A 25,544-nucleotide genomic window follows, 5' to 3' on the forward strand; every position below is an offset into this window, starting at 1 on the left:
TACGCTGGGGATGTTGTGGGGAAGGTGATTGGAATGGTGACGAGTTGGGAACCGAATCAAATTTAATTGCTAAAATTATTTGGGGGAAATGGGCGACGTTTCAGGGAAATGGAGATTTTTAACGTCTCCATTGTTTTTCTGTTTGAACGATCTGCAAATCAATAAAATACTTGATTTCTCAGTCCAATTATTCCGTGAAAGTTGAGAAAAATCGGGCAAATTTAGGGAAAAATTGAAAAATTATATCACTTTGTTTCAGAATATTTATATGTTCCATTGAAAATTCAATCAAGTTGTGAGATTTCCAGCGCGCTCCCACTGAAAACTTATGAATTTCATAGAATTCTAAATAAAACTTGGAATTTCACGACCATTTTTCCCTTAAATCAGATTCAATATCACTCTCATGCGAATTACTATCATATTTTCCATGGAATTTCAAAAAATTTCTAATAGTGTAATTAACGCGAAAATTAAATGTGGAATTTCGATGATTTGTCGATGATTGATGACCCCTAGAATCATCCTGATATGGTTTTGGAAACATGTTTATGCGTGTGGTCAAAGTTTTGTTCAACGATTTCTTTTGAACAAACGAAGCGATTCGAATTTTTTATTCGAGTTTTTTTTATTGATATCTTTATGTAACTAAGAATTGATTAGTTTATGAAGACACACGCCTCGGCGGTTGTATAGGTATTCGCATAAAACTTGTAAAAAAATCCTTGTGTTATCCTTAAAATATTTTAAATATTTTCTCGATTCTGGTGCAATTTTTTATTAAAAAAACTAAATTAACTGTGTAGGAGTCGACTTTCAAGAAACTAATCGTATTTGTCATGGCATAAATTGAAAAAACAACTTTTTTAGCTCAAAAATTGTAGGCCCTGGACTATTTTTAACATTTTTAGCGTCTGAGGGGCAAACGAACAATAAACAATTAATTTTTCGATACTAATTATTCATTTTTAGACATATATAATCGATCTTCAATGTATGAGTAATGTCATTTTAATAGCCCGCGACTTTTAAAACTCACAGTAGTCTCCCCTTAATTAAAATCTATTTCATCGATTAGTTTTTTAATTTTCAAATTTTTTCGAAAATTGGTTTTTCCATGATAACTAAATAAAATGTTCTGAATTGATTGAATGATGGCTTAAAAAATTCGTTCGGATGTCCTTTTGACTGATTTCGAAGATGAAGGCGATAGCAATGATCGTTATTTTGATTTATTTGAAAATTTGCAAAAATTTTGTGTTTTTTGAAAATTAGAATTCCGGAGATGTCTTTGAATATCATGCTTCAAATGAATTCAATCATAGTTTAAAATCTTTGTTTTAATGTCATTAAGTCGAAGTTGAAAGATGATTCCGATAGCTATATTGGTTAATTTGATTTTTATGATGATTGGTGAAGATTTCGAATTTTTCATGAATTTCCCTGAAAGTGAGCTTTCTGATAGCTTCTTCAAATGTGATGTTTCAAATTGATTCAAGTATAAATAAAATTTTTCTATTAACATTTTATGGAAGATTCCTCTAGAAAAAAGTGATAATAAGAATAATGGTGATGATAATATTCAACTAAGTTAAAAATCTGACAAAATTAATTAAAAATAAATCTTATTCAATTTAATAAAATTAAATAAACATGAATTATACGTGATAAAAGGAAATGATGTCCAAAATAACTATTCGGAAGCATATTGCTTCAATTTATTAGCAAAAACAACTATACACGGAGAGAAATTTTTGACAAAAATTACCCTACCGTTCTATAAAAGTGTATCATGAGTCATCGTTTCCTTATTTCTATCCCGAAATTTAGTGAAAATTAATATATGATGATCAAATTTTATTCTACGTTAGAGAAATTTTATCCTGACGCATAATAAATTTTACCCTTCCAGTCCAGTAATTTTTATGTAGATAACGAAAATTCTAGAATGGTTGGTAAATTTTACCCTACCGGTACAGTAATTTTTACTCTACCGGCACGGTAATTTTTATTTTTATCAGGATAAAATTTCTCTAACGTAGAATAAAATTTGATCATCATATATCAATTTTTACTAAATTTCGGGATAGAAATGAGGAAACGATGACTCATGATACGCTTTTACAGAACGGTAGGATAATTTTTATCAAAAAGTTCTTTCCGTGTACTATATGGAATACAAGAGCAATTTGCCACTTCTTTCTATGCATTTTCTCATTTTTTATAATAATTCCTACGTTTCATGCATTCTCCGACGCGTTCTGCAATTCTGGGATTATTCGAACAAAAAAATTATTCCCTGTCCTGCATTTTTATGCTGAATTTCTAATTAGCAGTTGTTTACAGGACTACACAGGGGAGCAAAAAAATCGCGTCAATCAGCGTCGTTACGGTCGGATCCCTCTCCACGAGAAAAAATTCTCAACAAAGGAGAAAAAGAAATCCGGGGTGAAAAACGTTGAAAAAAAAATATCGCGAATATAAACTCGACGAAGTTATTACCCAGTGGGTGGCCTCGAAAATATTTTCGCTTTTAATTCGAGTACTCACGTCGACCGTTCATGAATATGGAAAATTCAGACTCACTCCTCATCCAGCCCTTTTCTCTGAATTGCACACATACCGAGTTCCCTCGTTTCCTCTTCTTCGTGAAATTTTTTTCCCCTCTCCTTCTGTTTTTATTTCTTTTGCATTGAGTTTGTTTGGCTCTTCACACTCATGAACAGGGTGTGCGCCTGCCAAAAGTATTAATCTCCGAGAATTTTAAGTACGCGAAACGAATGGCGAGAATGGAATATAAATTGAGAGGCATTTTAAGGTTTTTTTTTATTACTTACCCGGATTTTATGAAATTCTCAAAGGCCTGCATCATGCTTTCGGACATTATCATCTCGGGTTTTGTGTAGTTCTTGCGGAAATGATTGAAACCGTTGACTAGTGGTGCACCGAAGATGTAGGGTAAGTCTTCGCCGTGAGATATTCCCATTTTCTGTAACAACAAAGAAAAGAATTTGNAAAAAATTCGTTCGGATGTCCTTTTGACTGATTTCGAAGATGAAGGCGATAGCAATGATCGTTATTTTGATTTATTTGAAAATTTGCAAAAATTTTGTGTTTTTTGAAAATTAGAATTCCGGAGATGTCTTTGAATATCATGCTTCAAATGAATTCAATCATAGTTTAAAATCTTTGTTTTAATGTCATTAAGTCGAAGTTGAAAGATGATTCCGATAGCTATATTGGTTAATTTGATTTTTATGATGATTGGTGAAGATTTCGAATTTTTCATGAATTTCCCTGAAAGTGAGCTTTCTGATAGCTTCTTCAAATGTGATGTTTCAAATTGATTCAAGTATAAATAAAATTTTTCTATTAACATTTTATGGAAGATTCCTCTAGAAAAAAGTGATAATAAGAATAATGGTGATGATAATATTCAACTAAGTTAAAAATCTGACAAAATTAATTAAAAATAAATCTTATTCAATTTAATAAAATTAAATAAACATGAATTATACGTGATAAAAGGAAATGATGTCCAAAATAACTATTCGGAAGCATATTGCTTCAATTTATTAGCAAAAACAACTATACACGGAGAGAAATTTTTGACAAAAATTACCCTACCGTTCTATAAAAGTGTATCATGAGTCATCGTTTCCTTATTTCTATCCCGAAATTTAGTGAAAATTAATATATGATGATCAAATTTTATTCTACGTTAGAGAAATTTTATCCTGACGCATAATAAATTTTACCCTTCCAGTCCAGTAATTTTTATGTAGATAACGAAAATTCTAGAATGGTTGGTAAATTTTACCCTACCGGTACAGTAATTTTTACTCTACCGGCACGGTAATTTTTATTTTTATCAGGATAAAATTTCTCTAACGTAGAATAAAATTTGATCATCATATATCAATTTTTACTAAATTTCGGGATAGAAATGAGGAAACGATGACTCATGATACGCTTTTACAGAACGGTAGGATAATTTTTATCAAAAAGTTCTTTCCGTGTACTATATGGAATACAAGAGCAATTTGCCACTTCTTTCTATGCATTTTCTCATTTTTTATAATAATTCCTACGTTTCATGCATTCTCCGACGCGTTCTGCAATTCTGGGATTATTCGAACAAAAAAATTATTCCCTGTCCTGCATTTTTATGCTGAATTTCTAATTAGCAGTTGTTTACAGGACTACACAGGGGAGCAAAAAAATCGCGTCAATCAGCGTCGTTACGGTCGGATCCCTCTCCACGAGAAAAAATTCTCAACAAAGGAGAAAAAGAAATCCGGAGTGAAAAACGTTGAAAAAAAAATATCGCGAATATAAACTCGACGAAGTTATTACCCAGTGGGTGGCCTCGAAAATATTTTCGCTTTTAATTCGAGTACTCACGTCGACCGTTCATGAATATGGAAAATTCAGACTCACTCCTCATCCAGCCCTTTTCTCTGAATTGCACACATACCGAGTTCCCTCGTTTCCTCTTCTTCGTGAAATTTTTTTCCCCTCTCCTTCTGTTTTTATTTCTTTTGCATTGAGTTTGTTTGGCTCTTCACACTCATGAACAGGGTGTGCGCCTGCCAAAAGTATTAATCTCCGAGAATTTTAAGTACGCGAAACGAATGGCGAGAATGGAATATAAATTGAGAGGCATTTTAAGGTTTTTTTTTATTACTTACCCGGATTTTATGAAATTCTCAAAGGCCTGCATCATGCTTTCGGACATTATCATCTCGGGTTTTGTGTAGTTCTTGCGGAAATGATTGAAACCGTTGACTAGTGGTGCACCGAAGATGTAGGGTAAGTCTTCGCCGTGAGATATTCCCATTTTCTGTAACAACAAAGAAAAGAATTTGGGTTAATATTCTTTAGACGTACCGTTCGAAATTTTTAATTGAAATTTCTGATGTACTGCTTGGAAATGTTCGTCACATTGTGCATTTAAATTTGAAGAATTTTAGAGAATCCAAATTTTGGTTTTAACAAAAAAAAATTCATTCCTTTAAAATTCTTCAAGTTAAAATTTTGAGTTTTCATTTTCTCATTTTTTTTATTTTTCAAGAACAATTTTTTCGTCGGGGATTTTTAATTTTTAATGTTCAAGTTTTTAGTTGTTTACTGACCGTTTTATTTTATCAACTAATTTTAACCTCCGGTTACTCTCAGGGTGATTATCTACAATTTGAATCTTCCGCGCGCTTAATCATGTAAACAAAATTTCAGTGCTACCAATCCATTTTCATTTTTTATTCTCAGAGAAATCGGATGCATTTATTTTATTCACACAAATCATTTTTGTTTTTATGCATTTTTAGAAAAATACAGTAATTAATCGAATAGTTCCTCTCCTCGAAAGGTTTTCTACATTTCTAACCAAAAAATTAATTTTTTAACTCGTTTCTCATTGAGTTACCTCTGGACGAACGAGTTGAAGCACTGCATTTGCTTGGGCCGAATGCATATAACCTTCTTTTCAATTAATTGAAAATTTAATGGAAGATATTACAGTAAATCTCAGGAGAATGACATTGAATCAGATTTAGGGAAAAAATGATTATGAAATTTCAAGTTTTAAGTAGAATTCGCAGAAATTCATGAGTTTTCAGTGGGAGTGAGACGGAAATTTCACAATTTGATTGAATTTTTAGTGGATCATGAATATTCAGAAACAAAAGACATGAATTTTGAATTTTGCTCTGAATTTTCCATTTTCTAAATGGCACACTGGATTTTTCTAAATTTTCACAGAATAATTGAACTGAAAAGTCAAGTATTTATTGATTTCCAGACCATTTGAACAGAAAATCAATGGAATATTTGATTTTTCAATGACAAAATTTGTGAGATTTCAGTGGAACTTGAACACGATAAAAATTCCCGGAATTTGGCGTGGAAAATTCAGACGAAAATTTTTAATAGTGCACTAAATAGTCATGTTTCCAAAAAAAATTATTAGAGAATTCAACTAAATTGTGAACATTTCGTCTTCGGTCAGCTAACAAATTAGAAATTCCACTGAATTTTCAGTGAAATTCCATAATTTTTTCGTCTCTGAAATGAATTCAATGTCACTCCCCTGAAAATGACTGCTGAATCGTCCATAGAATTTCAATTTTTCCTAACAGTGTACCAATTTCTGGGAAAATATTACAAATTCAAGAACGATATGAATCTTTAATATCCGTCCCGTGTACCCATTTCTTGAAAATCCGAAAAAAGGTATCCCCTCTCTTTATCACCGTGTGAGTCTGCTCGAAATCCACATTACGAATGTAACATATCAGCCGAAAAGCGTTGGGGCGTGCTTTCCGGAGATTCCACGGATGTTTTCCGGTGCATCCACCAAATCTCGATGCGCTATCGATCCCCCCCCCCTCCCATGGTTCACCGCCCGCACTCCCATCGTATGGGTCCACTCCTCTTCTCCCAAAAAAATGAAACCCAAACAGGAGGGAAATTGGTTTCGTCAAAACATCGTCAATGTATTTATTTTTGCTAATAAATTAGCAATTTGCTTCCGAATGGAATTTTTATGACCATATAGTTCAACATTGCCCCAACGTTAAAATGTTTGACCTTTTCACGTCTGAAAAAATCGTATAGAAACTTTCTATACGGATTGTGTATAAAAATTCTATAGGATTTCCGTATATGATATTTCCGTATATGAATTATTTCTATACATAATTTTTTACATAAATTTTTGTTTTCATACAAAAGATGTCTAAACGCTCCAGAGAAAAACGTAGAGAAATGTCGCAACTCCATACGAAATGTTTCTATACATGAGGAAGTGGGTCGTATAGGATCAAACCTATAGAAATCGTACAGAAATAATTTGTATAAAAAATATCCGTATAGAAATATCCGAATATCATATACGAAAATCCTATAGAAATTCTATACGCAATCCGTACAGAAAATTCCGATACGATTTTTTCATACGTGTTCCTGAATATTGATTTTAAAATTGTGGAAAGATTTTTCACGCTTAAAATACTGGGACCGAATGATCATAACTAGGGACTGAGATGGCTTTGTTCAGAGAGATGCTGGCATACTTTAGCGTAAACATCCTCTCAGCAATTGATCAATAGCCTAAACAAATGACAAACCTGGGTTTGAGGTCCCCATAAGGAACGGGATCGTGGCCAGTCTGCCCTGGGCCGTGGGCAAGAGCACTCTTCCGACTGAGATATAATTATTCAAAGACTAGATTGTTAGCATGTTTAATGACGACTCTGTAAAGAAGGCGATCCTACAATATATGGACAAATATCCACTCTTTTGAAAAATTATTTGGGGAGTGAATTTATTGAGTTTATACCCTTTCATTAACCCTAGTTTGGTCACCATATGAGAACTTGCGACTTTGGTCACCTCCGGAAGGAATCGCCAACGTGTTATTTAGGCCCGAGCGTTGCCGAATTCACTCTATACTGCCCGGGCGCGTTTAGCGAGACTTCGGCAACGTCGCACAACGGACAATTTCATTTAACATGGGAAAAAATTGCCCGTCTGTTAGAAATAATTTTTTTTCTTCAGCAATTGTGGATATCAATAATTTTAAAAAATATTATAATTTTCTAGACACTTGAATTGACGCATTCCAATTTTTTAGGATTGTTCCGCTCAGCCAGTCAATGGTAAAAAATGGTAAAAAAAATCGACCTTCTGCGGCGTTTCCTTCCTATGGTGACCAAACTAGGGTTAAAATACTCCCTACAGATCGGTGAGTTGATGAACAATTTGGTGAAAATAGGCTCTGCCTTCCCGATGTCAGGCAAGTTATCAAAACACCCTATCACCCCAATCTGCGTAGACATCACCTACAATCCCAGAATTATGCGGTACAATCACCCTATCCCTTGCAGAATAATTAGATTGATTGTGGAATATACAGACTTGGATAACTATACGCCTCACTCCAGCCAGCTCTCAATCTCAGGCGCTTGCTTTTAACTAAAGTTTCTCGACAATGATGAAATTCAGTTTGTGAAACAAGCGCAAGATGTACCGACATCTCAAAGACAGTGACGAATACTCGAGATGCGCCATTCCTCTTCTCCCTCCCCCCCTGCCCCCCTGTAGTTCTCACGTGTTTATGGGACATGGATATGCATGGTTGCTTTGCCACTCGACAAAGTTGATTCAATATAAACCAGAAATTTTGCGTGCCATCGTGGTGTTGTTGGAATGGGTGAAATTAAATTGACAAATAGGAATTTGCACAGAATTTCAGCATTTGGAAGTGAAAAGAGAGGCAAAAATTCTGAATACGCGATTTTTTATGACGAAATAATTATGATTATGGAATTACCTCCTAATTCCGGGAATGCGTGTACCCCCAGTACGCGCGCTGTTAGAGAGGAGAAAAATAGGGATCAGCGGTTTGAAACAAGATAACTCGCTCGTTGCGCCTGAATTCTATGTAATTTTCATTTTTACTGAATGGATATTGATAACTAATCAATTTATACGAGTTTAATGTTTTGAATTCGTATACCCCGCGTTCCCTTTCCTCTCTAAACAAACCCCGCGTGATGGAATGGCAGCTGATGTTGGGGGATTGTTGGGGGACTTGAGAATAATCACTTCTGGACAGCTGAAGTACAAATTATTGCAAGTACGTAAATTAATTGAATTTTAATGAGGCTTTATTCTATTAAGATAATTCTGCGTCGTCATTTTAATAATTATAGCGTCGAAGAAAAGAGGTGACCCTCGGGATCGTTTAACCCTTCTGATTATTTCACTTGACTCTCACGTTTGAACTCTTGACCCTTAAGGTCATTTGACCCTTATGATCACTTCGTTCGTCCCTTCCGTTTGACCCTTAGCTCCATTTGATCCTTTTAATCACTTTTTCCCGTTGAAAAATGATCGAGGCCATAGGTATCTTATAAGAAGCCCACGGAACTACAAATTCAGGAGGCGATAAAGGTGCCGCGAGGGGGGAGCGCCGAGCGCTCGAGGTATCTTATATAAAGCCTCAACTGAATTCACCTCTAAAAAAATGAAATTGCGTAAAATAATTTCTTATTTAATTGAAACAATTAATTAACAAATAATTTCATTCAGATGTCTTTTAGAATTTTTTCCGGAAATCCATAAGGACACTTTGCAAGCCTTAAACATCTCGGAGTTTGCTTTTTTCACAATTATTTTCACTTACAACTTATATTATCAACTGCATGAACTGTATAATCTGTGTATTATAATAATCATTTTTCCAACGCCCGATGACTTCCAAATTCCACCGCGGCTCCCCTTAAAATCTAATAATGCAGGAATAAGTGGAAAAAAAATCAGTTGCAAAGACTCTGAAGCAGCCCTGTATCTCCAATACTCTCAGACGACAACGTGACACTGAGGATTGACGACATCCACCAGCTCCAAGATCCAATACAATATCCTCCCCGCAATGTGTAGACATCAATTTTGCGGGATTGGAAAAGAGTACAGACTGAATGGAAAAAGAAAATGCCGAAGGAAAAGTAAAAAATCCGCAAGTTTCGAGTCTCGTCCGCAGAGTAAAGGTAGAGTATCATGATTTTTTCTTCCATTTTCCATCTGTGAAAAGGCAAAAAGATGGAGTTTCACTCTCTCACAGTTGGAGGATCACGGGCATATAGTGATTCAGCGTAGGTGCCTTCTGTTCCACGTCGTCGAAGACGTTTCCGGAGATATAAGGTTTGTACTTGGGGTATTGAAGCACAGAAGGACTGCCAAAGGATTCTAGCTATGGTTTCAATAATGCTCGGTCAGTCTATTGCCGCTGGCTGTGCCGGTTTGAGTTAAAAAAAACTCCTGGAAAATATCGATGTTGGATTTTTCTAGCGTTCATTTTTTTTCATTTCAACAAAAGGAAGTGAAGAAAATGACTATTTTTATTCAACTTTTATTGGAATGCGCGATGAGAATTTAGAATGAGGTTACCAGCGGATAAAAATGTGGCTGTTTTTATTTATTTTTTTAGGCACTCTGCATGCAGAACATGCATGGCGGGGAGAAAAAGTTGCATTATTTGGAGACATTAATCTCGATGCAAGGAACATCCAGATACAGGGGGAGAAACAAAATCCATACGTGAATTCTTTTATGTATTTGCATAATTGATGGCGCTTCTTCGGAACGGGAATTTCGATAGATTTATGCGGAATTGATTTTTACGAATAGATGGCATGGTTACATTACTACGGACGAGATGGAAGATATGTTGGGATAAATGTTGAAAATATTTTTTTGAAACATATGTGCTTGCACGGTGAGAAATATTCAGTAAAAATTACGGAACAATTCACGTAATCCGCAATGGGGAATTGTTTTCTGGCAATTTTTATAGGAATGCAAGAGAAGAAATCTGAAACGTTCAGTGAATTTTCGAAATTATCTCGTAATTTTTCCCGAAGAAGTAAAATCGCACAGAAACTTGCCAATTTATTGTGCCTTCAAAATAAAAAATTCTTGAACGTTCAACAATTTTTATGAAGCTAGTGAGTTATTTCTACGTTCCGTTCCGTAAAATTTCTCAACCATTGGGGGATAATTACGGAATGACTTGTCCTCATAGCGGTGAGTCATCTGAGTCGACTGATTCTCGATGGAAATTTCCATCCCTTTTCAATAAGGAGAAAGAAAATGCATATGTGAAGCCTACTTCTCTCTAAATTCTAATTCTCTTAGAATTTTTGTCCAATAAAATCAAAAAAAAAAATTTTTCCAAAAAATTCATAGATTTCCAAAAAAAAATGCCATCATTTCCCACGAATTTCTCGTTAGTAATACTATAAAAATTTGTATACGTGAAAGAATATATTGATTCCAATCAACTTAAATAATAACGTGATGCATCATATAAAATCCATCAAATTGTCAGGCGCGCGGAGCGCGCCTCCGATCTCGTATTATAAAAGTAATGAATCTTGCTGATCCCTGATCCTCTCCACTCAATATTATTATAGCATCAAAGGTCGATTAGAATACACTGTATGTTAAATCATCGGTAAAGTCCCGAGGGATCCGAAGGTTCTGAGGGCTTACCCGTTAAGCTTTTCCGCAGTGAGCGGCGGGACACGAAAACAATTTTCTCCGACATGAGGGTCGCAGCGAGAAGAGAAATCTCTCGTCTCACTCCTCACACGCCCTCTTGACTCGCACTCGGTTGCGGGCAGATGTTGTTGGAATAATCGATTCAGAGGAAATATCGTGGGGATAGAACAGTGAAGAAACAGTTGCCGAAGATTATCACACGGGAAATAATGACACCATCGTTGTCGCCGGCATTATCTTAAAACTTCTCCCTGAATTGATCTCGGGTGAATTAACCCTACATGATTTGACATGACTCTAAACACCCAATGGAATATCGATTCTCCATAAAGGTTAAGTCGACCGATAAACTCAACCGCGGCCAAATCACGAGCTGATTAATTGTGACACAGGTACAACAATTTCCCTAGACTACTGCTAGACTGGGAGCTGATCCTTCATTTCAACTACAGGGCAAAAACAACGCCGTTAACGTGGATCTGAATTTTAGATGTCAGACGGAAAACAAACGGCCGAATAGTCATAAATGTCTGAAATTCGCCAAAATGTCTGATAATTTCATTTTTTCATCTGAAAAATTTCAGACGGGCATCCAATAACAGATGATTTATTTTGCGACTCATTTATTCTGAGACTTAGGATCACAAATTGAGACCTTTGAATGTCTCAAACTGAGATTTTTAAATATTTCAAATTGACGATTTCAAAAGTTTCAAGTTGAAAGTTTCAGAACTCCTCTTAAAGCAAAATTTCAAGTTGAGTTCCGAAAGTCTTAACTTGAGGCATTCGAAACTATCAACTTGAGTGCCAAAGACTCAACTTGAGAGATTCAGAAGGCTTACATTAAGACCTCAAAGTCTCAAATTGCGACTTTCGAAATTCTCAACTGATTGACAATTTCAAACTTCAAATTGAAACTTTTGAAAATGTTATCTTAAGGATATCCAAGTACTGTAACCATTTTTTCTTGAGTGAAATGCGTTTCTATTTTTTTAGTCGATTGACAGCGCTTTCATTTAACCCACATTTGACCTTAAAGTTTTCGGACGTTTTACAGTGATTTCATTATTTCAACTGTACAAGTCTGAATTTGAATCTCGATGTTGAACCATTAGAACACATTTTGAAAATTGTAATTTTTTTAAATTACAAGCATTTTCTACAATAATTTATACACAATCAACTTTCCAATATAAAAATATTTTTCAAAATCGCAACAATGTTATTCATATTCAGAATTTTACCAGAAATCGATTCCACGTCCAAAAAAATTTTTTGCCGAAAGTTTAACAAATTAAATTATTTATTTATAGACAACGAATGTGTAAAAGAATAATAATTCGATGCAAACTGTAATTTTAGTGATGCTGAATATTCATGATTTCTTTCCAAATTTTTTTCACGCAATTTTATTGACAAATTTGATGATTGTAAATGATTGAATCTATAATGTGGTCTGTACCAACCTATAAAATATCCTTGGATTTCCTTAAAACCTTTGAAGTCTCAAAATAAGGTATTATTTTCTTGCATGTAAGATAACTAAGCAAATTCATCATATTTGTATAGTTAATTTGATCCTGTACCTGGCTTTCGGGCTCTTGGATCTTTATGAAATGAAAATGCATTTCATAGATTGAATATCTGACACATATCAGAAATAAAAATAATTGGAGAAAAATGCCTGAAAACTGTTGAAAATAATTTGAATGGTCAAACCACTCGATAAACGCTGGATGATATCGGAGTATATGTCACATTGAATTTGTCAATCGGTCTATAGTAGCCCATTTGACGTCTACCACGTTCACCCCATATATTAATGGCTGCCCCAGAGTTGATTTATGTAACCGAGAAAAAGATATTTATATACGTCAAGCTATCGGGGTTAACAAATTGCCGATGTCACAGCATTGGACGACCCTCGCGACAGATTTTCCTGAATAATTGTCCCTCAAAATAGTGAGTTTCATGCACCTCCGGTGAACCACCAAACCAATATTGTTACCGTGAATACTGAGGCCCGAATCGTCACGGGAATTTGAGCTGTTGGGATTTCAAAGGTGATTATCGCCGTAGAAATATTGAGAATACTATTATCATGCATCACCCAAGCATTAAAATGTATTTCCGAACCATAAATTGTATTTTCAATTTCTCCCGTGCACTATGAAAACTTTAAACTCCAAAAGTTTCGTTGAAAGCTCCATGATGTTGTCTTTTTTCCATCCCCTAATGGCAATTTGATTTTTTTTCCTCCTTGCCAACGACTCTGTATCTACTTGATAATTTCCACTGAAGGAACTCTGAATAGAAGACCATGGAAGACCTCAGGCAGAAAGTTGGTCGTTGGTGGTATTCAAATTACAGTGAGAAGCGTCTTTCACCATTTTCCACTGCTCGTTTCTGGTGGAATGAAGTTCACAGAGCCGTGGGAAAGTATCCGGTACCTTTCTACTTGCGGTTTATATGGATCTGGTCGAGCGTGCGACGAAAAGTTGGATGCGAAATTGTCTCAAGTAGGAGGGGAAATATGAAACGGGGCAGAAAGTAGAAATTCTGAGGGACGTTGGGGAAAAAAATACACGTATCCATTCATTTATCTTGATGCCGGCTGGGAAAACATCTTCCGGTTTCATCTATCATTTCCATTGTTGGGGTCAATATGAAGGCTTTCTAATTTTGAACTGGCGGTTTTTCTTTCGATGAAATATTATGATCGCTAATTGGGCGAGAATTGGACACTTCTGAACCTGGTAATTAATGTCCGTCTTCACTTTCCTCAGAAATAACCAAAAGAATGAGATCGGAGTGGAAAAAAAAACAAGTGAATCCCCCAACATCAGAGTCACGATGAGAATAGAATTTTCCGCTCCATTTGGCTGTAATAGGAACACAATCCTAATGATCGGCAAAAAACCCCTCTCATCAAAACAGGAAGAAGAACCAATAATGACTTCAAGAATCTCTGGCAATTTTCGGATACTCCAGCAGTTGTCTTGTACCATCTCCCCCTATATCCCCATTTTCTCTCGAATTCCCTCCGAATGTACCCCAATTTTCCGTTATAACGATTCCACTTCCCCATATTTACCATTAAACGTGCAACATACCGAGCGTGATATTCCTATCTACCGTGGGAAAAACTTTACCCCCACCACTCCCACCTGAGAATACCATACGTGAGAGAGCCGATGTGAACCTAGAAATCGGTTTTATTTGCCATTATCCAGTGGTTGCTTCGCCAAAGGTATACCATGTGGTAGTGTACAATGGTTTATATACATGTCATATACCCCACTTCTTCAACTCATGTGTTCAATGTTAGATCGGCAAACATACCGAAGAGTATTACAGGCAAACTTCAACCCGACCCTGGAGTACGTTTGTACGAAGACAGCAGAAGAGTGAAGAACCTAACCTCTCAATCCCACCACTCTGCAAACACATCGTTGAAGAAATTCGTTTCTCCCCTGATACATATCACCCAAGCATTGCGGGAGACTAAAGGGCAAGAAAAAAGATAGGGCTAGGGGCAAAAAAAAAGATTCAAATTCACACGGGGCATGAAAAAACAAACTCAAGAGGAAGACGTTATATACACACTGGTGATGGCGGGTGGGATATTGCTAAGGGCATTTTACTTGATGGCGTCTCAACAGGGCACATACACATACATTCTACTAAAGACAGAAAAGAAACTGGCGATAAAGATGAAAATAGAGCGAACCAGCACACCCTGACGACTGCATAAATTTGAATCTAAATCATGTGTCGTTTGTTTTTTTTTAAAGCAATTTCTTTTCAACTATGTAATGCGACTAACTGCGGAGGAATGCCACGGCTTGGGTATGAAGTTGAAATTGGGCCAGGATTTTAATTCGTAAAAAACGGAATATTAAAAAGAGGAGAAAAATATTCGACACGTGCTTTTGCATTTTGTAAAATTCATTCTCAATTATTCCCTGGGATGCCCAATGATCTCAAGAATTCTCTACGCATGGCGGTCATTTTGTTTCCTTTGATGCTGCCATTTTCTCATTCCGTCACTTTTCAGTCACGAAATTACAATTTACTCCGCCATTTCTTTTAAACATCCAAAGAACAATATGAGTATGAACCCCTAGACTATTGTTTCCAGTGCCTATTATTTCGCCCCCTCGTGCACAAGATTCCACCATCCACATAAACAGTGAAATGTTAGAATATCTCGGTGATATCTACATGGTTTTACACATGTGTATGACCATATTCCCCAGTGGTTATATACTGTAGCGAGACAACAGTATGGGTTGAAAATAGTTTCGTCACGGCAGCGCTTCCGAGTTTTGTTAGTGGCACATAACCTCACTGTGTCGTTATACAGCCAACCCTTCGCACTATCTGAGTACCAGCTCGCCCCTTCTCTCTCTCCCCAGCCTCCGTGACAACCCAGGTCATTCGACCTAACACTCCACCATCCTTATTTTTCCTCTCGTCTTACTCTATCTCTGTTTCGACTTGAAGCACTCTTCACGGAATACCATTCGCCATGTTGATTTTTTTTAGTTTCCCTGCCTCTTGTAGCCTACACTCTTCGAGTTATGTACCCCGTCGCGGCACGAACTATTTCTATTGTCTTGTCTCAGTATTATTTTTTTTGTGTATTTTGTTTTCTTTCAGGTTGTTGTGATGCATGGGTGAGACGACACTTCGTCTGAGCAGATGAGAGAGGAGAAGATGGCGCTGGGTGCCCCAGGCGAGGGCAGATGAGAGCTAACATCCTTATTCAAAAGACGAAGGAGTAATTAAGAATTTGACGAAATTCGTAATTATGATCAGGGATCGGTGTCAATCATTAATTTAGTAATATTATGAGAAGTTGCACCTTACAATAATTAATATTTACTTGTTTTCATTGCAATTTAAAAAATAATAAAATAATTATTGATAATTTAAATTTTCATTTGTCTATGAATTAAGTAATTGACAATGTGGACTTGTTAATTTGTAGCGCCTCGCTACATACACAGCTAGAGGTCCGTCACCGACCTCAAGCACATATATACGTAAGGACCCCCACGACCCTAATGTCCGAAATTCAGACAGCTCTTCAGCAGTCAGTCTATCGGTTAACGCCTTTACGCCAGGGATGGGCGAAGTCCAGCTCGGAGCTACTGCAATAAAACCAATTAGGAAGGGCTATAAAGTTAACATCCCTTCCAATTACAGGGGTCCCAGTACGATCATAGTGGGGGTAACGAAGTGAGTAGAGTGGGGATAGCTGCATGAAGAGTGCCTCACGCAACGAGTGCGAAATTTCCTCCTTACGCTTCAGCGAATAACCTTTGTTAATATTAAATTTGTCTTGTAGTCGATTCGTTAATTTCCCGAACCCTACCAACCACCAATCCTACAAATTGACTATTGAATAAATAATTCTCAATTTCATAAAAGGATTCTTCGATCAGCCAAATAATCGTCAGCTTCCGAACTCAATTATTGATTGATAAAAATAATTCAAAATTCGAATATTCAATTGAGGATTGAATTAATAAATTAAAAATTGTTGGGTAATGTTAACCAGTTAACTAATGCAAAATTAAACTTAATTTAAAATCGATGATTGTACCGACGTCTGATTATGATGAGGCCGCTGACTGATAGAATAAATAAGACCTTTGTTAAAATATTTCGATGTCTTTTTTCCTCACTTTCATTTTAAAAATAAATATCACATGTGATGAATTATCCACATGCTGGAACGAGCCGTGCCTACTTTTCCTTTAATGAAATGGGATGATGAATTGTTCCTTGTTGATTAGTGGTGGAACCATGATGAGATAAGGTCCAGGATTTATTCGGATTTTTAATGATCAAGGTGTGACGTCTGGAGAAATCAACACGGCGTTTTCATTCCTTCAACATTTTTGCCCTTTAAGATAAGACGAGATGGCACTGAGTTCTCGGGCGAGGTTATACGGCCTATATGAGGTTGGAGGCGGTAGGCGCTGAGATAAGCTCCCGGATTTATTCGGATTTGAAATGTTCGAGAATCTCTGAGAGCAGACGGATGAGGAAATATTCCCGGATGTTTCTTGGAGTATACGAGGCCAAGTGCTATGAAATTCTCAGACAAGGAAGGGTCTAACTCCATCGTAAACATGATTGTCAAATCTACATGAGAAAAACAGTTTCTGAATTGTAAGGAATTTAGGAATGCTGTTCGTGCTATGAATTCTAGATTAACACTGCAGTGGAGATGGGGTCGATGTCACGAAGCAGTAGGTGAATAATGATGTTAATGCAAGGAGCCCGTAAAATTTTACGAGGTTACAGTTGTTGATATGAATTGTGATTTGAATGCAATAAACTTGACAGAAGGACATGAATTTTCAGTTGAAGAATCTCTGACCTACATCTTCAGTCATCAATAATGACCTTTATAAACCAAGAAACTAATTAGTATGACGTATCACCAAGGCAAAGGTATAAAGTGAATGTGAAATAAATTCAACGAATTCATCCAATTTCTCATGGCCCGGAGCATCACTAAAGGGAGAAAGGCCTTCTCCATTTCTCGTGGAAATTTTTCCAGCTTTTCTATCACGAGATTTTGAATTTAATTACCTCCCTAGTTTGCAATGCAAAGGTGAATGCGTGAATGAAGGAACCCAGGAATTATGAGGAAAAAAGTGCTGAGATGATGTAGCGCAAGACGCTGGTATCTCAGAAAGCTATGAAGTGAAACACTGAAATAAGTCAAGAGGGAGCGTATCGTCAACCAGTTCTACAGTGAGTATTCTCTCGGCGTAGTATCTGCTAATTAATGCAACTGAGGATGACGTCAAGTGGCGATGTATTGAAATCCTCTGTGTGCAATTAAGAAAACAGAAGTGAAGTGAATAATCGAATGAAATGGGAGTGAATAATCCAGTAATAATGTGTACCGATCCTAGTAGAAATTTCGTCTGAATGTGCGGGTATATTCGCACTGCCGGCATAAAGTAGAGTGCGGCATAGGGCTCGCCGACTATCACCATCTCTTCATGTTGAAGAGGTTGGGGCAGATTTTGCAGTAGGTTTTATAGTTTTCATTGAAATATCAAGTAAAAAAAGTGACAGTGAAAGAAAAATGTGGAATTACGAATAAAATGGAGGAGAACATTTCCAGAATATGAAAACTGATAGTGAATTTTGGATTACCTAATTTTACTGTAGACATTCTCATTAAATGGTAGAAAACATTAAACACTTGTAACCATTTCTCTACATTACTGTGACTTTTGTCGAACGACTGAGCCTTCCTCAGAGCTCGCAACGCTCGCCCACCGGAAGACCTCCATGATCCTTATTCTGACCCTTGTGACACTTAATCTGAACCACGTAAACCTCATTTTCAACCTTCATACCCCTGGTGATCCTTACTTTCGACCTTCATTTCTGACCATTAATTTTAGAGTCTTAATTTTGAGCACCAAATTTTCATCACCAAAAGTCAATGTGGATTTTTACAATGTAGGAAGATATTGATACCCTTACTTTGACCCTTGTAAACGTCTTGTAAATTTCTCACCCCCATGACCCTTATTTGGACCTTTAATCAGACCCTTGTGACCCTTATTTTAACCCTTATAATCTTTACAACCCTCATTCTGACTCTCATGACCCTTATTTTCACCCTTATAACTCTTATTTTGACCCTCATAACCCTTATTCGGGCCCTCATGACCCTTTATTTCGAAGTCCTAATTTCGACTTCCAAATTTTTAGCACCAGAAGTCGAATTGCATTTTTACAATATAGAGAGATTTATGTTTCATGAATTTACGTGTTTCAAATTTTGATGATTCTGTCATTACCATTGGAGGTTATGGAGACTTCTCCATTCACGCTCATGAACCCCGCAGCGAGTCCATCGCGAGATTGGGTTTCTGCTAGTGGATTTTATGTGGAAATGTATGAAACATGAGATAAATTATGTCGTTGCTCATGTTTTCATCGACAAAATTTAGAAGCGAAAACAGCTGCATAAGAGACTCCACCTCGAGTGCACATTGAACGTTAATACATGGTGCTTCATTTCATGTTTGAATTGAAATGTTCAAAGAGCGTCACAGAGGCACCAAAGTACCGTGTGGTGAAGCATCCACACATAGCTCACATCTTGGGTTGAGGAATGAAAGAATATGTATATGTGCACCGAGAATTTCCGTTGGCTTCCTTTCTTGTATTACGAGGGGTCCCGCGTGTGATGCATATTTTATGCTCGTACGCCCTCATATGTGAAATATTCGGGTGAATTTAGCATCGAATATCATGTTTAAATATGACGTCATGTGAGTGGTATGTTTGGTGCAGATATTTTTGTAGTGGGTTTTTTCGATTCGAGGGTGCGATTCCTTCAATGAAGATGATGATAATAATCATGACGATGATTTGAGAAGTTCTACGATGGGAATGAACATCTATACGCGCCAAACTTGAGCTGTGATTTGGATCTTACGGACTCCCAGTAATTCCTGCCTAGAAAAACGAATAAAAGTAGAAATTGCTGGAGTTTTGTGGCAGCCATCCAAATCCATATTTTGTCTACTGAATTCCGCAATACAGAAATGTTGCAGTGAGTGGGAGAAATAGTGCTGGTGTAGGGTGGACGAGGAGGTACAGATAGTTTTCATTTTATTTGTGGAAATGGAGAAATAGCAATCGTAGCGAGTGCGCGTTAACGGTAGTTTGGCGGTTACGCCAGGAGCATTCTATGCGATGTCAGGGCGTTTGCATGAATGAACGTGAATCGATGCAATGACACGCTTAGGGTGACTGAGAATTCTCGTCTGATATGCAGGAAATGACAACAACAATTGGACGCGATGAGTTCAACTGGAGCTGAGAGTTGAATGCCAAATTTTGGGTGAAATTAACGGGAGGGACAAGTTGGCTGAATGGGTGAAATTGCTGTGAAGGACTTGCAGTCGTTCGAAGAATCACCATTCTCTGAAGAAGGATTGATTGAGACTCTATTAATCCTGAAAACTATCATCATCATACTTTTAAACACTCATAACAACAGATTGGAATGACAATCACATCACTTCAGAAGAGTTTCCTGGTACCACCGATGGTGGTCACCACATTCTCCGGAAACTTACACCTATCAATGCTAATGACACAATATTTGTCGGAACAATGACCATATTTTATAACGGTATGTAGCATCAAACTATGGACATAGTTATCTAATTTTACAATTGATGTGTGAGATATGGCTGTTCCACACTTCTGATAATAGAGATGTGCTCAAGCTGAATGAATTACATTTTGCTGATGTCCACTTAGAGTTGAAATCACTTCAGAAAGAGACTCAGATTATATCATTATCAGGTATTGAGAATCGATGTGATGAGTATCAATCACAAATGAATCTCTTCTGATACCCAATAGCTGAAAAATGTTAATCGGAAAGTTGACGGTGAATTACCTTCGCATAACTGGCTCAAAAAATCCATGACCGGATGACGAAAATATCTAGACCAGATTTTCTCCTGAAGGGATAATTCTTGCTGATCCAACACCACAGTTCCACCAATTGTTAAAGGGTGAAATTGCTGTGAAGGACTTGCAGTCGTTCGAAGAATCACCATTCTCTGAAGAAGGATTGATTGAGACTCTATTAATCCTGAAAACTATCATCATCATACTTTTAAACACTCATAACAACAGATTGGAATGACAATCACATCACTTCAGAAGAGTTTCCTGGTACCACCGATGGTGGTCACCACATTCTCCGGAAACTTACACCTATCAATGCTAATGACACAATATTTGTCGGAACAATGACCATATTTGATAACGGTATGTAGCATCAAACTATGGACATAGTTATCTAATTTTACAATTGATGTGTGAGATATGGCTGTTCCACACTTCTGATAATGGAGATGTGCTCAAGCTGAATGAATTACATTTTGCTGATGTCCACTTAGAGTTGAAATCACTTCAGAAAGAGACTCAGATTATATCATTATCAGGTATTGAGAATCGATGTGATGAGTATCAATCACAAATGAATCTCTTCTGATACCCAATAGCTGAAAAATGTTAATCGGAAAGTTGACGGTGAATTACCTTCGCATAACTGGCTCAAAAAATCCATGACCGGATGACGAAAATATCTAGACCAGATTTTCTCCTGAAGGGATAATTCTTGCTGATCCAACACCACAGTTCCACCAATTGTTAAAGGGTGAAATTGCTGTGAAGGACTTGCAGTCGTTCGAAGAATCACCATTCTCTGAAGAAGGATTGATTGAGACTCTATTAATCCTGAAAACTATCATCATCATACTTTTAAACACTCATAACAACAGATTGGAATGACAATTACTTCACTTCAGAAGAGTTTCCTGGTACCACCGATGGTGGTCACCACATTCTCCGGAAACTTACACCTATCAATGCTAATGACACAATATTTGTCGGAACAATGACCATATTTGATAACGGTATGTAGCATCAAACTATGGACATAGTTATCTAATTTTACAATTGATGTGTGAGATATGGCTGTTCCACACTTCTGATAATGGAGATGTGCTCAAGCTGAATGAATTACATTTTGCTGATGTCCACTTAGAGTTGAAATCACTTCAGAAAGAGACTCAGATTATATCATTATCAGGTATTGAGAATCGATGTGATGAGTATCAATCACAAATGAATCTCTTCTAATACCCAATAGCTGGAAAATGTTAATCTCACGTGAAAGTTGAAAGTAAATTACCTTCGCATGACTGACTCAAAAAATCCATAACCGGATGACGAAAATACATACACCGGATTTCCCTCTGAAAGGACAATTCCTGCTGATCCAAAACCATAGTTCCACCGATTGTCACAGTACATTATTGACCACGCACATATATTATACTACCGAACCGAGGCAGTGCTATTGCACACGTGCCCGGTTATGTGCCCTCTATGTACAGTATACCCATTGTCTTGACGTTCAGGGCGCGTTCACCACCCTACGGCTCTTCCGACACGCCCCCTTCCGTTTCCGCTTCACCCCAGCTCCAATGTTTCACGATAACGCAATGCACAGATTATCATCTTGAGGAGCCTCCAGAGACAGTATCACATGTGGACCCCTCAGGCCAGTTGTACTAGACCAAATCGGGGATTAGGAATTGACGAATGATTGCAATCAAAGTGATTGATTAAACACTGGGGCTGGGAAATGTTTGCTTACGATTTCACTTTCTTCGTGGTGGATTATTTATAGAAGGACGAAGGAAATGGAAAAATCCACTGATAGTATATCAATTGTTACATGGGTTACATTTAGATTGCGGTGATAATAATTTGTCCGGTTTTTATCAAATGCGGGAAATATTGAGTGAAGTCACTTGTCGAGTTTTTAATCACTCGTAGTTTGATATGAGATTGCCATTGCATTGCTTTTGGAAAGGATTATTTATGAAAAATTGAACGAATCAAAAATTGGTTTGAGTATTCTGTGAGCGCATGCAATTGACTTTGAAATTCTAAATGAAATTCTAATGGCGAGATTCTAACCTACTCACCGTTTCTCATGTTGAAAGCCTCAAAAAGGAATTTGAATTTGAATTTGAGATTTAGATTTTACGATCATTTCATGCCTTCGTTGGGCGATTTTTGGGAGCAGATGCGATGAAGTTTGAATGAAGTCACTCATAGAGTTTCAAATGACTCATAATTTAAAATGAGATGGCTCTTGCCATGCTTTTCATATGGATTAAGCCTGAAGGAGCCACTCAGGCCATATTTTTCATTTACGAGAAATTTAATGACTCCAAAAATTTATTTGAGTATTTTGTGAGCGCGTATAATCAATTCTGAAATATAGAAACAGTTCAAAATTCTGGGAAATGGTGATTCTGGAGGTGCGATCACAACGTACGAACCCTTCCTCTTATGCTGAATACCTCAAAAATGAGTTTGAGTTTATGAGTTTCATTTTCGCTCACAAAAATATGCGACCAACCCAGGAGTGACGGAATGACGTTGATCAATTGAAATTTTTGGATTTTACGATTATTCTATTTCTTCCTTGGTCGATTTTTGTGAGCAGATGGGAAAAATGTTGAGTGAAATCACTCATAGAGTTTTACATCACTCAGAATTTGACATAAGATGGTTGTGGCAGTGCTTTTTCAAACGTATTAAGCCTGAAAGAGCCATTCATGCCAGATTTATCACATATGAGAAATTTAATGACGCAAAATTTTGTTTGAGTACGTTGTGAGGGCGTATAATCGACTCTAAAAAATGAAAATAACTCAAAACTATGCGAAAAGGTGATTCTGGGGGTGATATTACCACATGCAAACTTTTTCTTTCATGTTGAATGCCCTAAACATGAGTTTGAGTTTATAAATTTTCTTCTCACTCACAAAAGTATACGACAAACCCAGAAATGATGGAATGGCATTAATCATCCGGAATTGTTGAATTTTACGATCATTCCATTCCTTCCGTGGCTCTCTGATTCGGAGAAATCCCCAACTGCTACGTATGGAAATTTCTTCAACAATTATTCCGAGCGAATGCCGCTGTCGAAACGTCCATTCGCTTCGCCCAGTCCAGCACAGAGGGACGTGTCGATCTCATTCACTGGTGGAGTGATTTCACGATCCCCACATCCTACCCCTGCAGTTACGAAACATGACTGCATTCACTGTCACACGTGATGGCTGGAGGTCGTAACAGTTCACACTAGTTTCAGTTCGATGCTCATCGCCAAAGTATTGACCTGCACTTTTTATGCTCATTGACTCGTCCTTCGCAACTTGTTGAAAAAGCTTTTTAAATTTTCGCTCGGGATGGGGAAAAATTCATGAACTCGACTGATATAAAAAAATATACCTCCATACAAACTCACCGAAATGACCTCCCACCATCACCATTCTCCAAAACATCCCTTTATCTTCGTTTCCAATTACCGATTCGTTTGTTCCCTCCAAAAAAAAAAATCCCATGTCTGCACATCCAACACCAGTAAATCTCATTCTTCACCAAAAACATTGTTGTTGGAATTGATTCGCATAAATAGAGAACTCTCGTGTAGCGGAATCTCGGGCGACAGTGGTCGCCGGTAACGCTAGGGTTTTGTTTGGCGCCGGGGATTTCACTGCGATTCGTTTCATTGAATTCCAATAAATACCGTGGGTTGTGTAATAATTCCCCCCCCACTCTTCTCCCCTGTACACAGGAAGCCAATAAATTCTTTCGTGCACACACCTCAAACACGCCAAAACCTGGGGGGCTTTAATAGTTCGACTGTGTTATATTGCATTTTATAGATGAAGGCGTGACGGGAGGAACAGATACCAGCGATACTTAACGATTTTTTGTGGCGTCTGTCATGAGAAAGTTGATCGGTGATATTTTCGCTTCCAATTTTTAACCCCTTCTATTTTCACGCGGTAGTCGCAGTAGTAAAAGAGTGGTATTGAATTATTGAGGCAGAACAAACATTTGTTTATTGGCCTCCGTGTGGCACTGCTGTAAAAGTTTTATTCAAAAATATCTGAATACTATAGATCGTTGACCCATAGAACACATTCAATGACAACGAGCGGAGGAAAATTGGGGGAAAATCATTCCGCCGGTTTGTGAGCGGATGCGGAAATATTGAGTGACATTTCTCATAAAAAGTCGAATCACTTATTTGGCGTGGATCAAGCTTGCGAAGAATATGATTTTACATTTCCGATTCAGGAGCAAGTGGATGATTTCGAAATTAGCTTTCTTAGCATTTTCTGAGCGGATTCAAGTGGGCTTATTTTCACATGCTTCAGATTTTTTACCCTCTTCCATTTTGATGCAGTACTCACAGTTAAAAAAAGAGTGCTATTGAATTATTGAGGCAGGATAAACATTTCTTTATTGGCCTCCGCGTGATACTGCCATAAAAATTTCATTCAAAAGTACTCGAATACTTGAGATCATTGATCCATATAATACATTTGATGACAAAAAGCAGAGGAAAATTGGGGGAAAATCATTCCGCCGGTTTGTGAGCGGACGCCGAAATATTGAGTGAAATTCCTCATTTGGGATGGATTAAGCTTGAGAAGGGTACGATTCTACATTTCCGATTCATGAAAAAGTGAATGCTTTCGAAATTTATTTCAGTATTTTCTAAGCGGATTCAAGTGGATTTATTTTCAGGTTTCGAAATTTGTTATCCTCTTCCATTTTTATGCGGTACTCGCAGTGATGAAACAGCTCTATTGATTTATTGAGGCAGAACAAACATTTGTGTATTGGCCTTCCCGTAACACTGCCGTAAAAATTTCATTCAAAAATACCCGAATACTGTAGATCGTTGACCCATACAACACATTCGATGACAACGAGCGGAGGAAAATTGGGGGAAAATCATTCCGCCGGTTTGTGAGCGGACGCCGAAATATTGAGTGAAATTCCTCATTTGGGATGGATTAAGCTTGAGA

The 25,544-nt window shown here is 37.1% G+C and overlaps 1 protein-coding gene across 1 annotated transcript in view; it reads right to left on the minus strand.

Moving 5' to 3' along the window:
- LOC107036143 (neuroligin-4, Y-linked) overlaps window positions 1-25,544 on the minus strand; it is a 230,211-nt gene that overhangs the window by 55,878 nt on the left and 148,789 nt on the right. Inside the window, exon 7 of the mRNA XM_015253888.1 lies at window positions 4,692-4,843. Coding sequence (XP_015109374.1) covers window positions 4,692-4,843 — 152 coding nt within the window. The remainder of the gene's footprint in view (window positions 1-4,691; window positions 4,844-25,544) is intronic.

This window comes from Diachasma alloeum, unplaced genomic scaffold (assembly GCF_001412515.2).
Source record: "Diachasma alloeum isolate Michigan unplaced genomic scaffold, Dall2.0 Dall_scaffold_00206, whole genome shotgun sequence".
Taxonomy (NCBI): Eukaryota; Metazoa; Arthropoda; class Insecta; order Hymenoptera; family Braconidae; genus Diachasma; species Diachasma alloeum.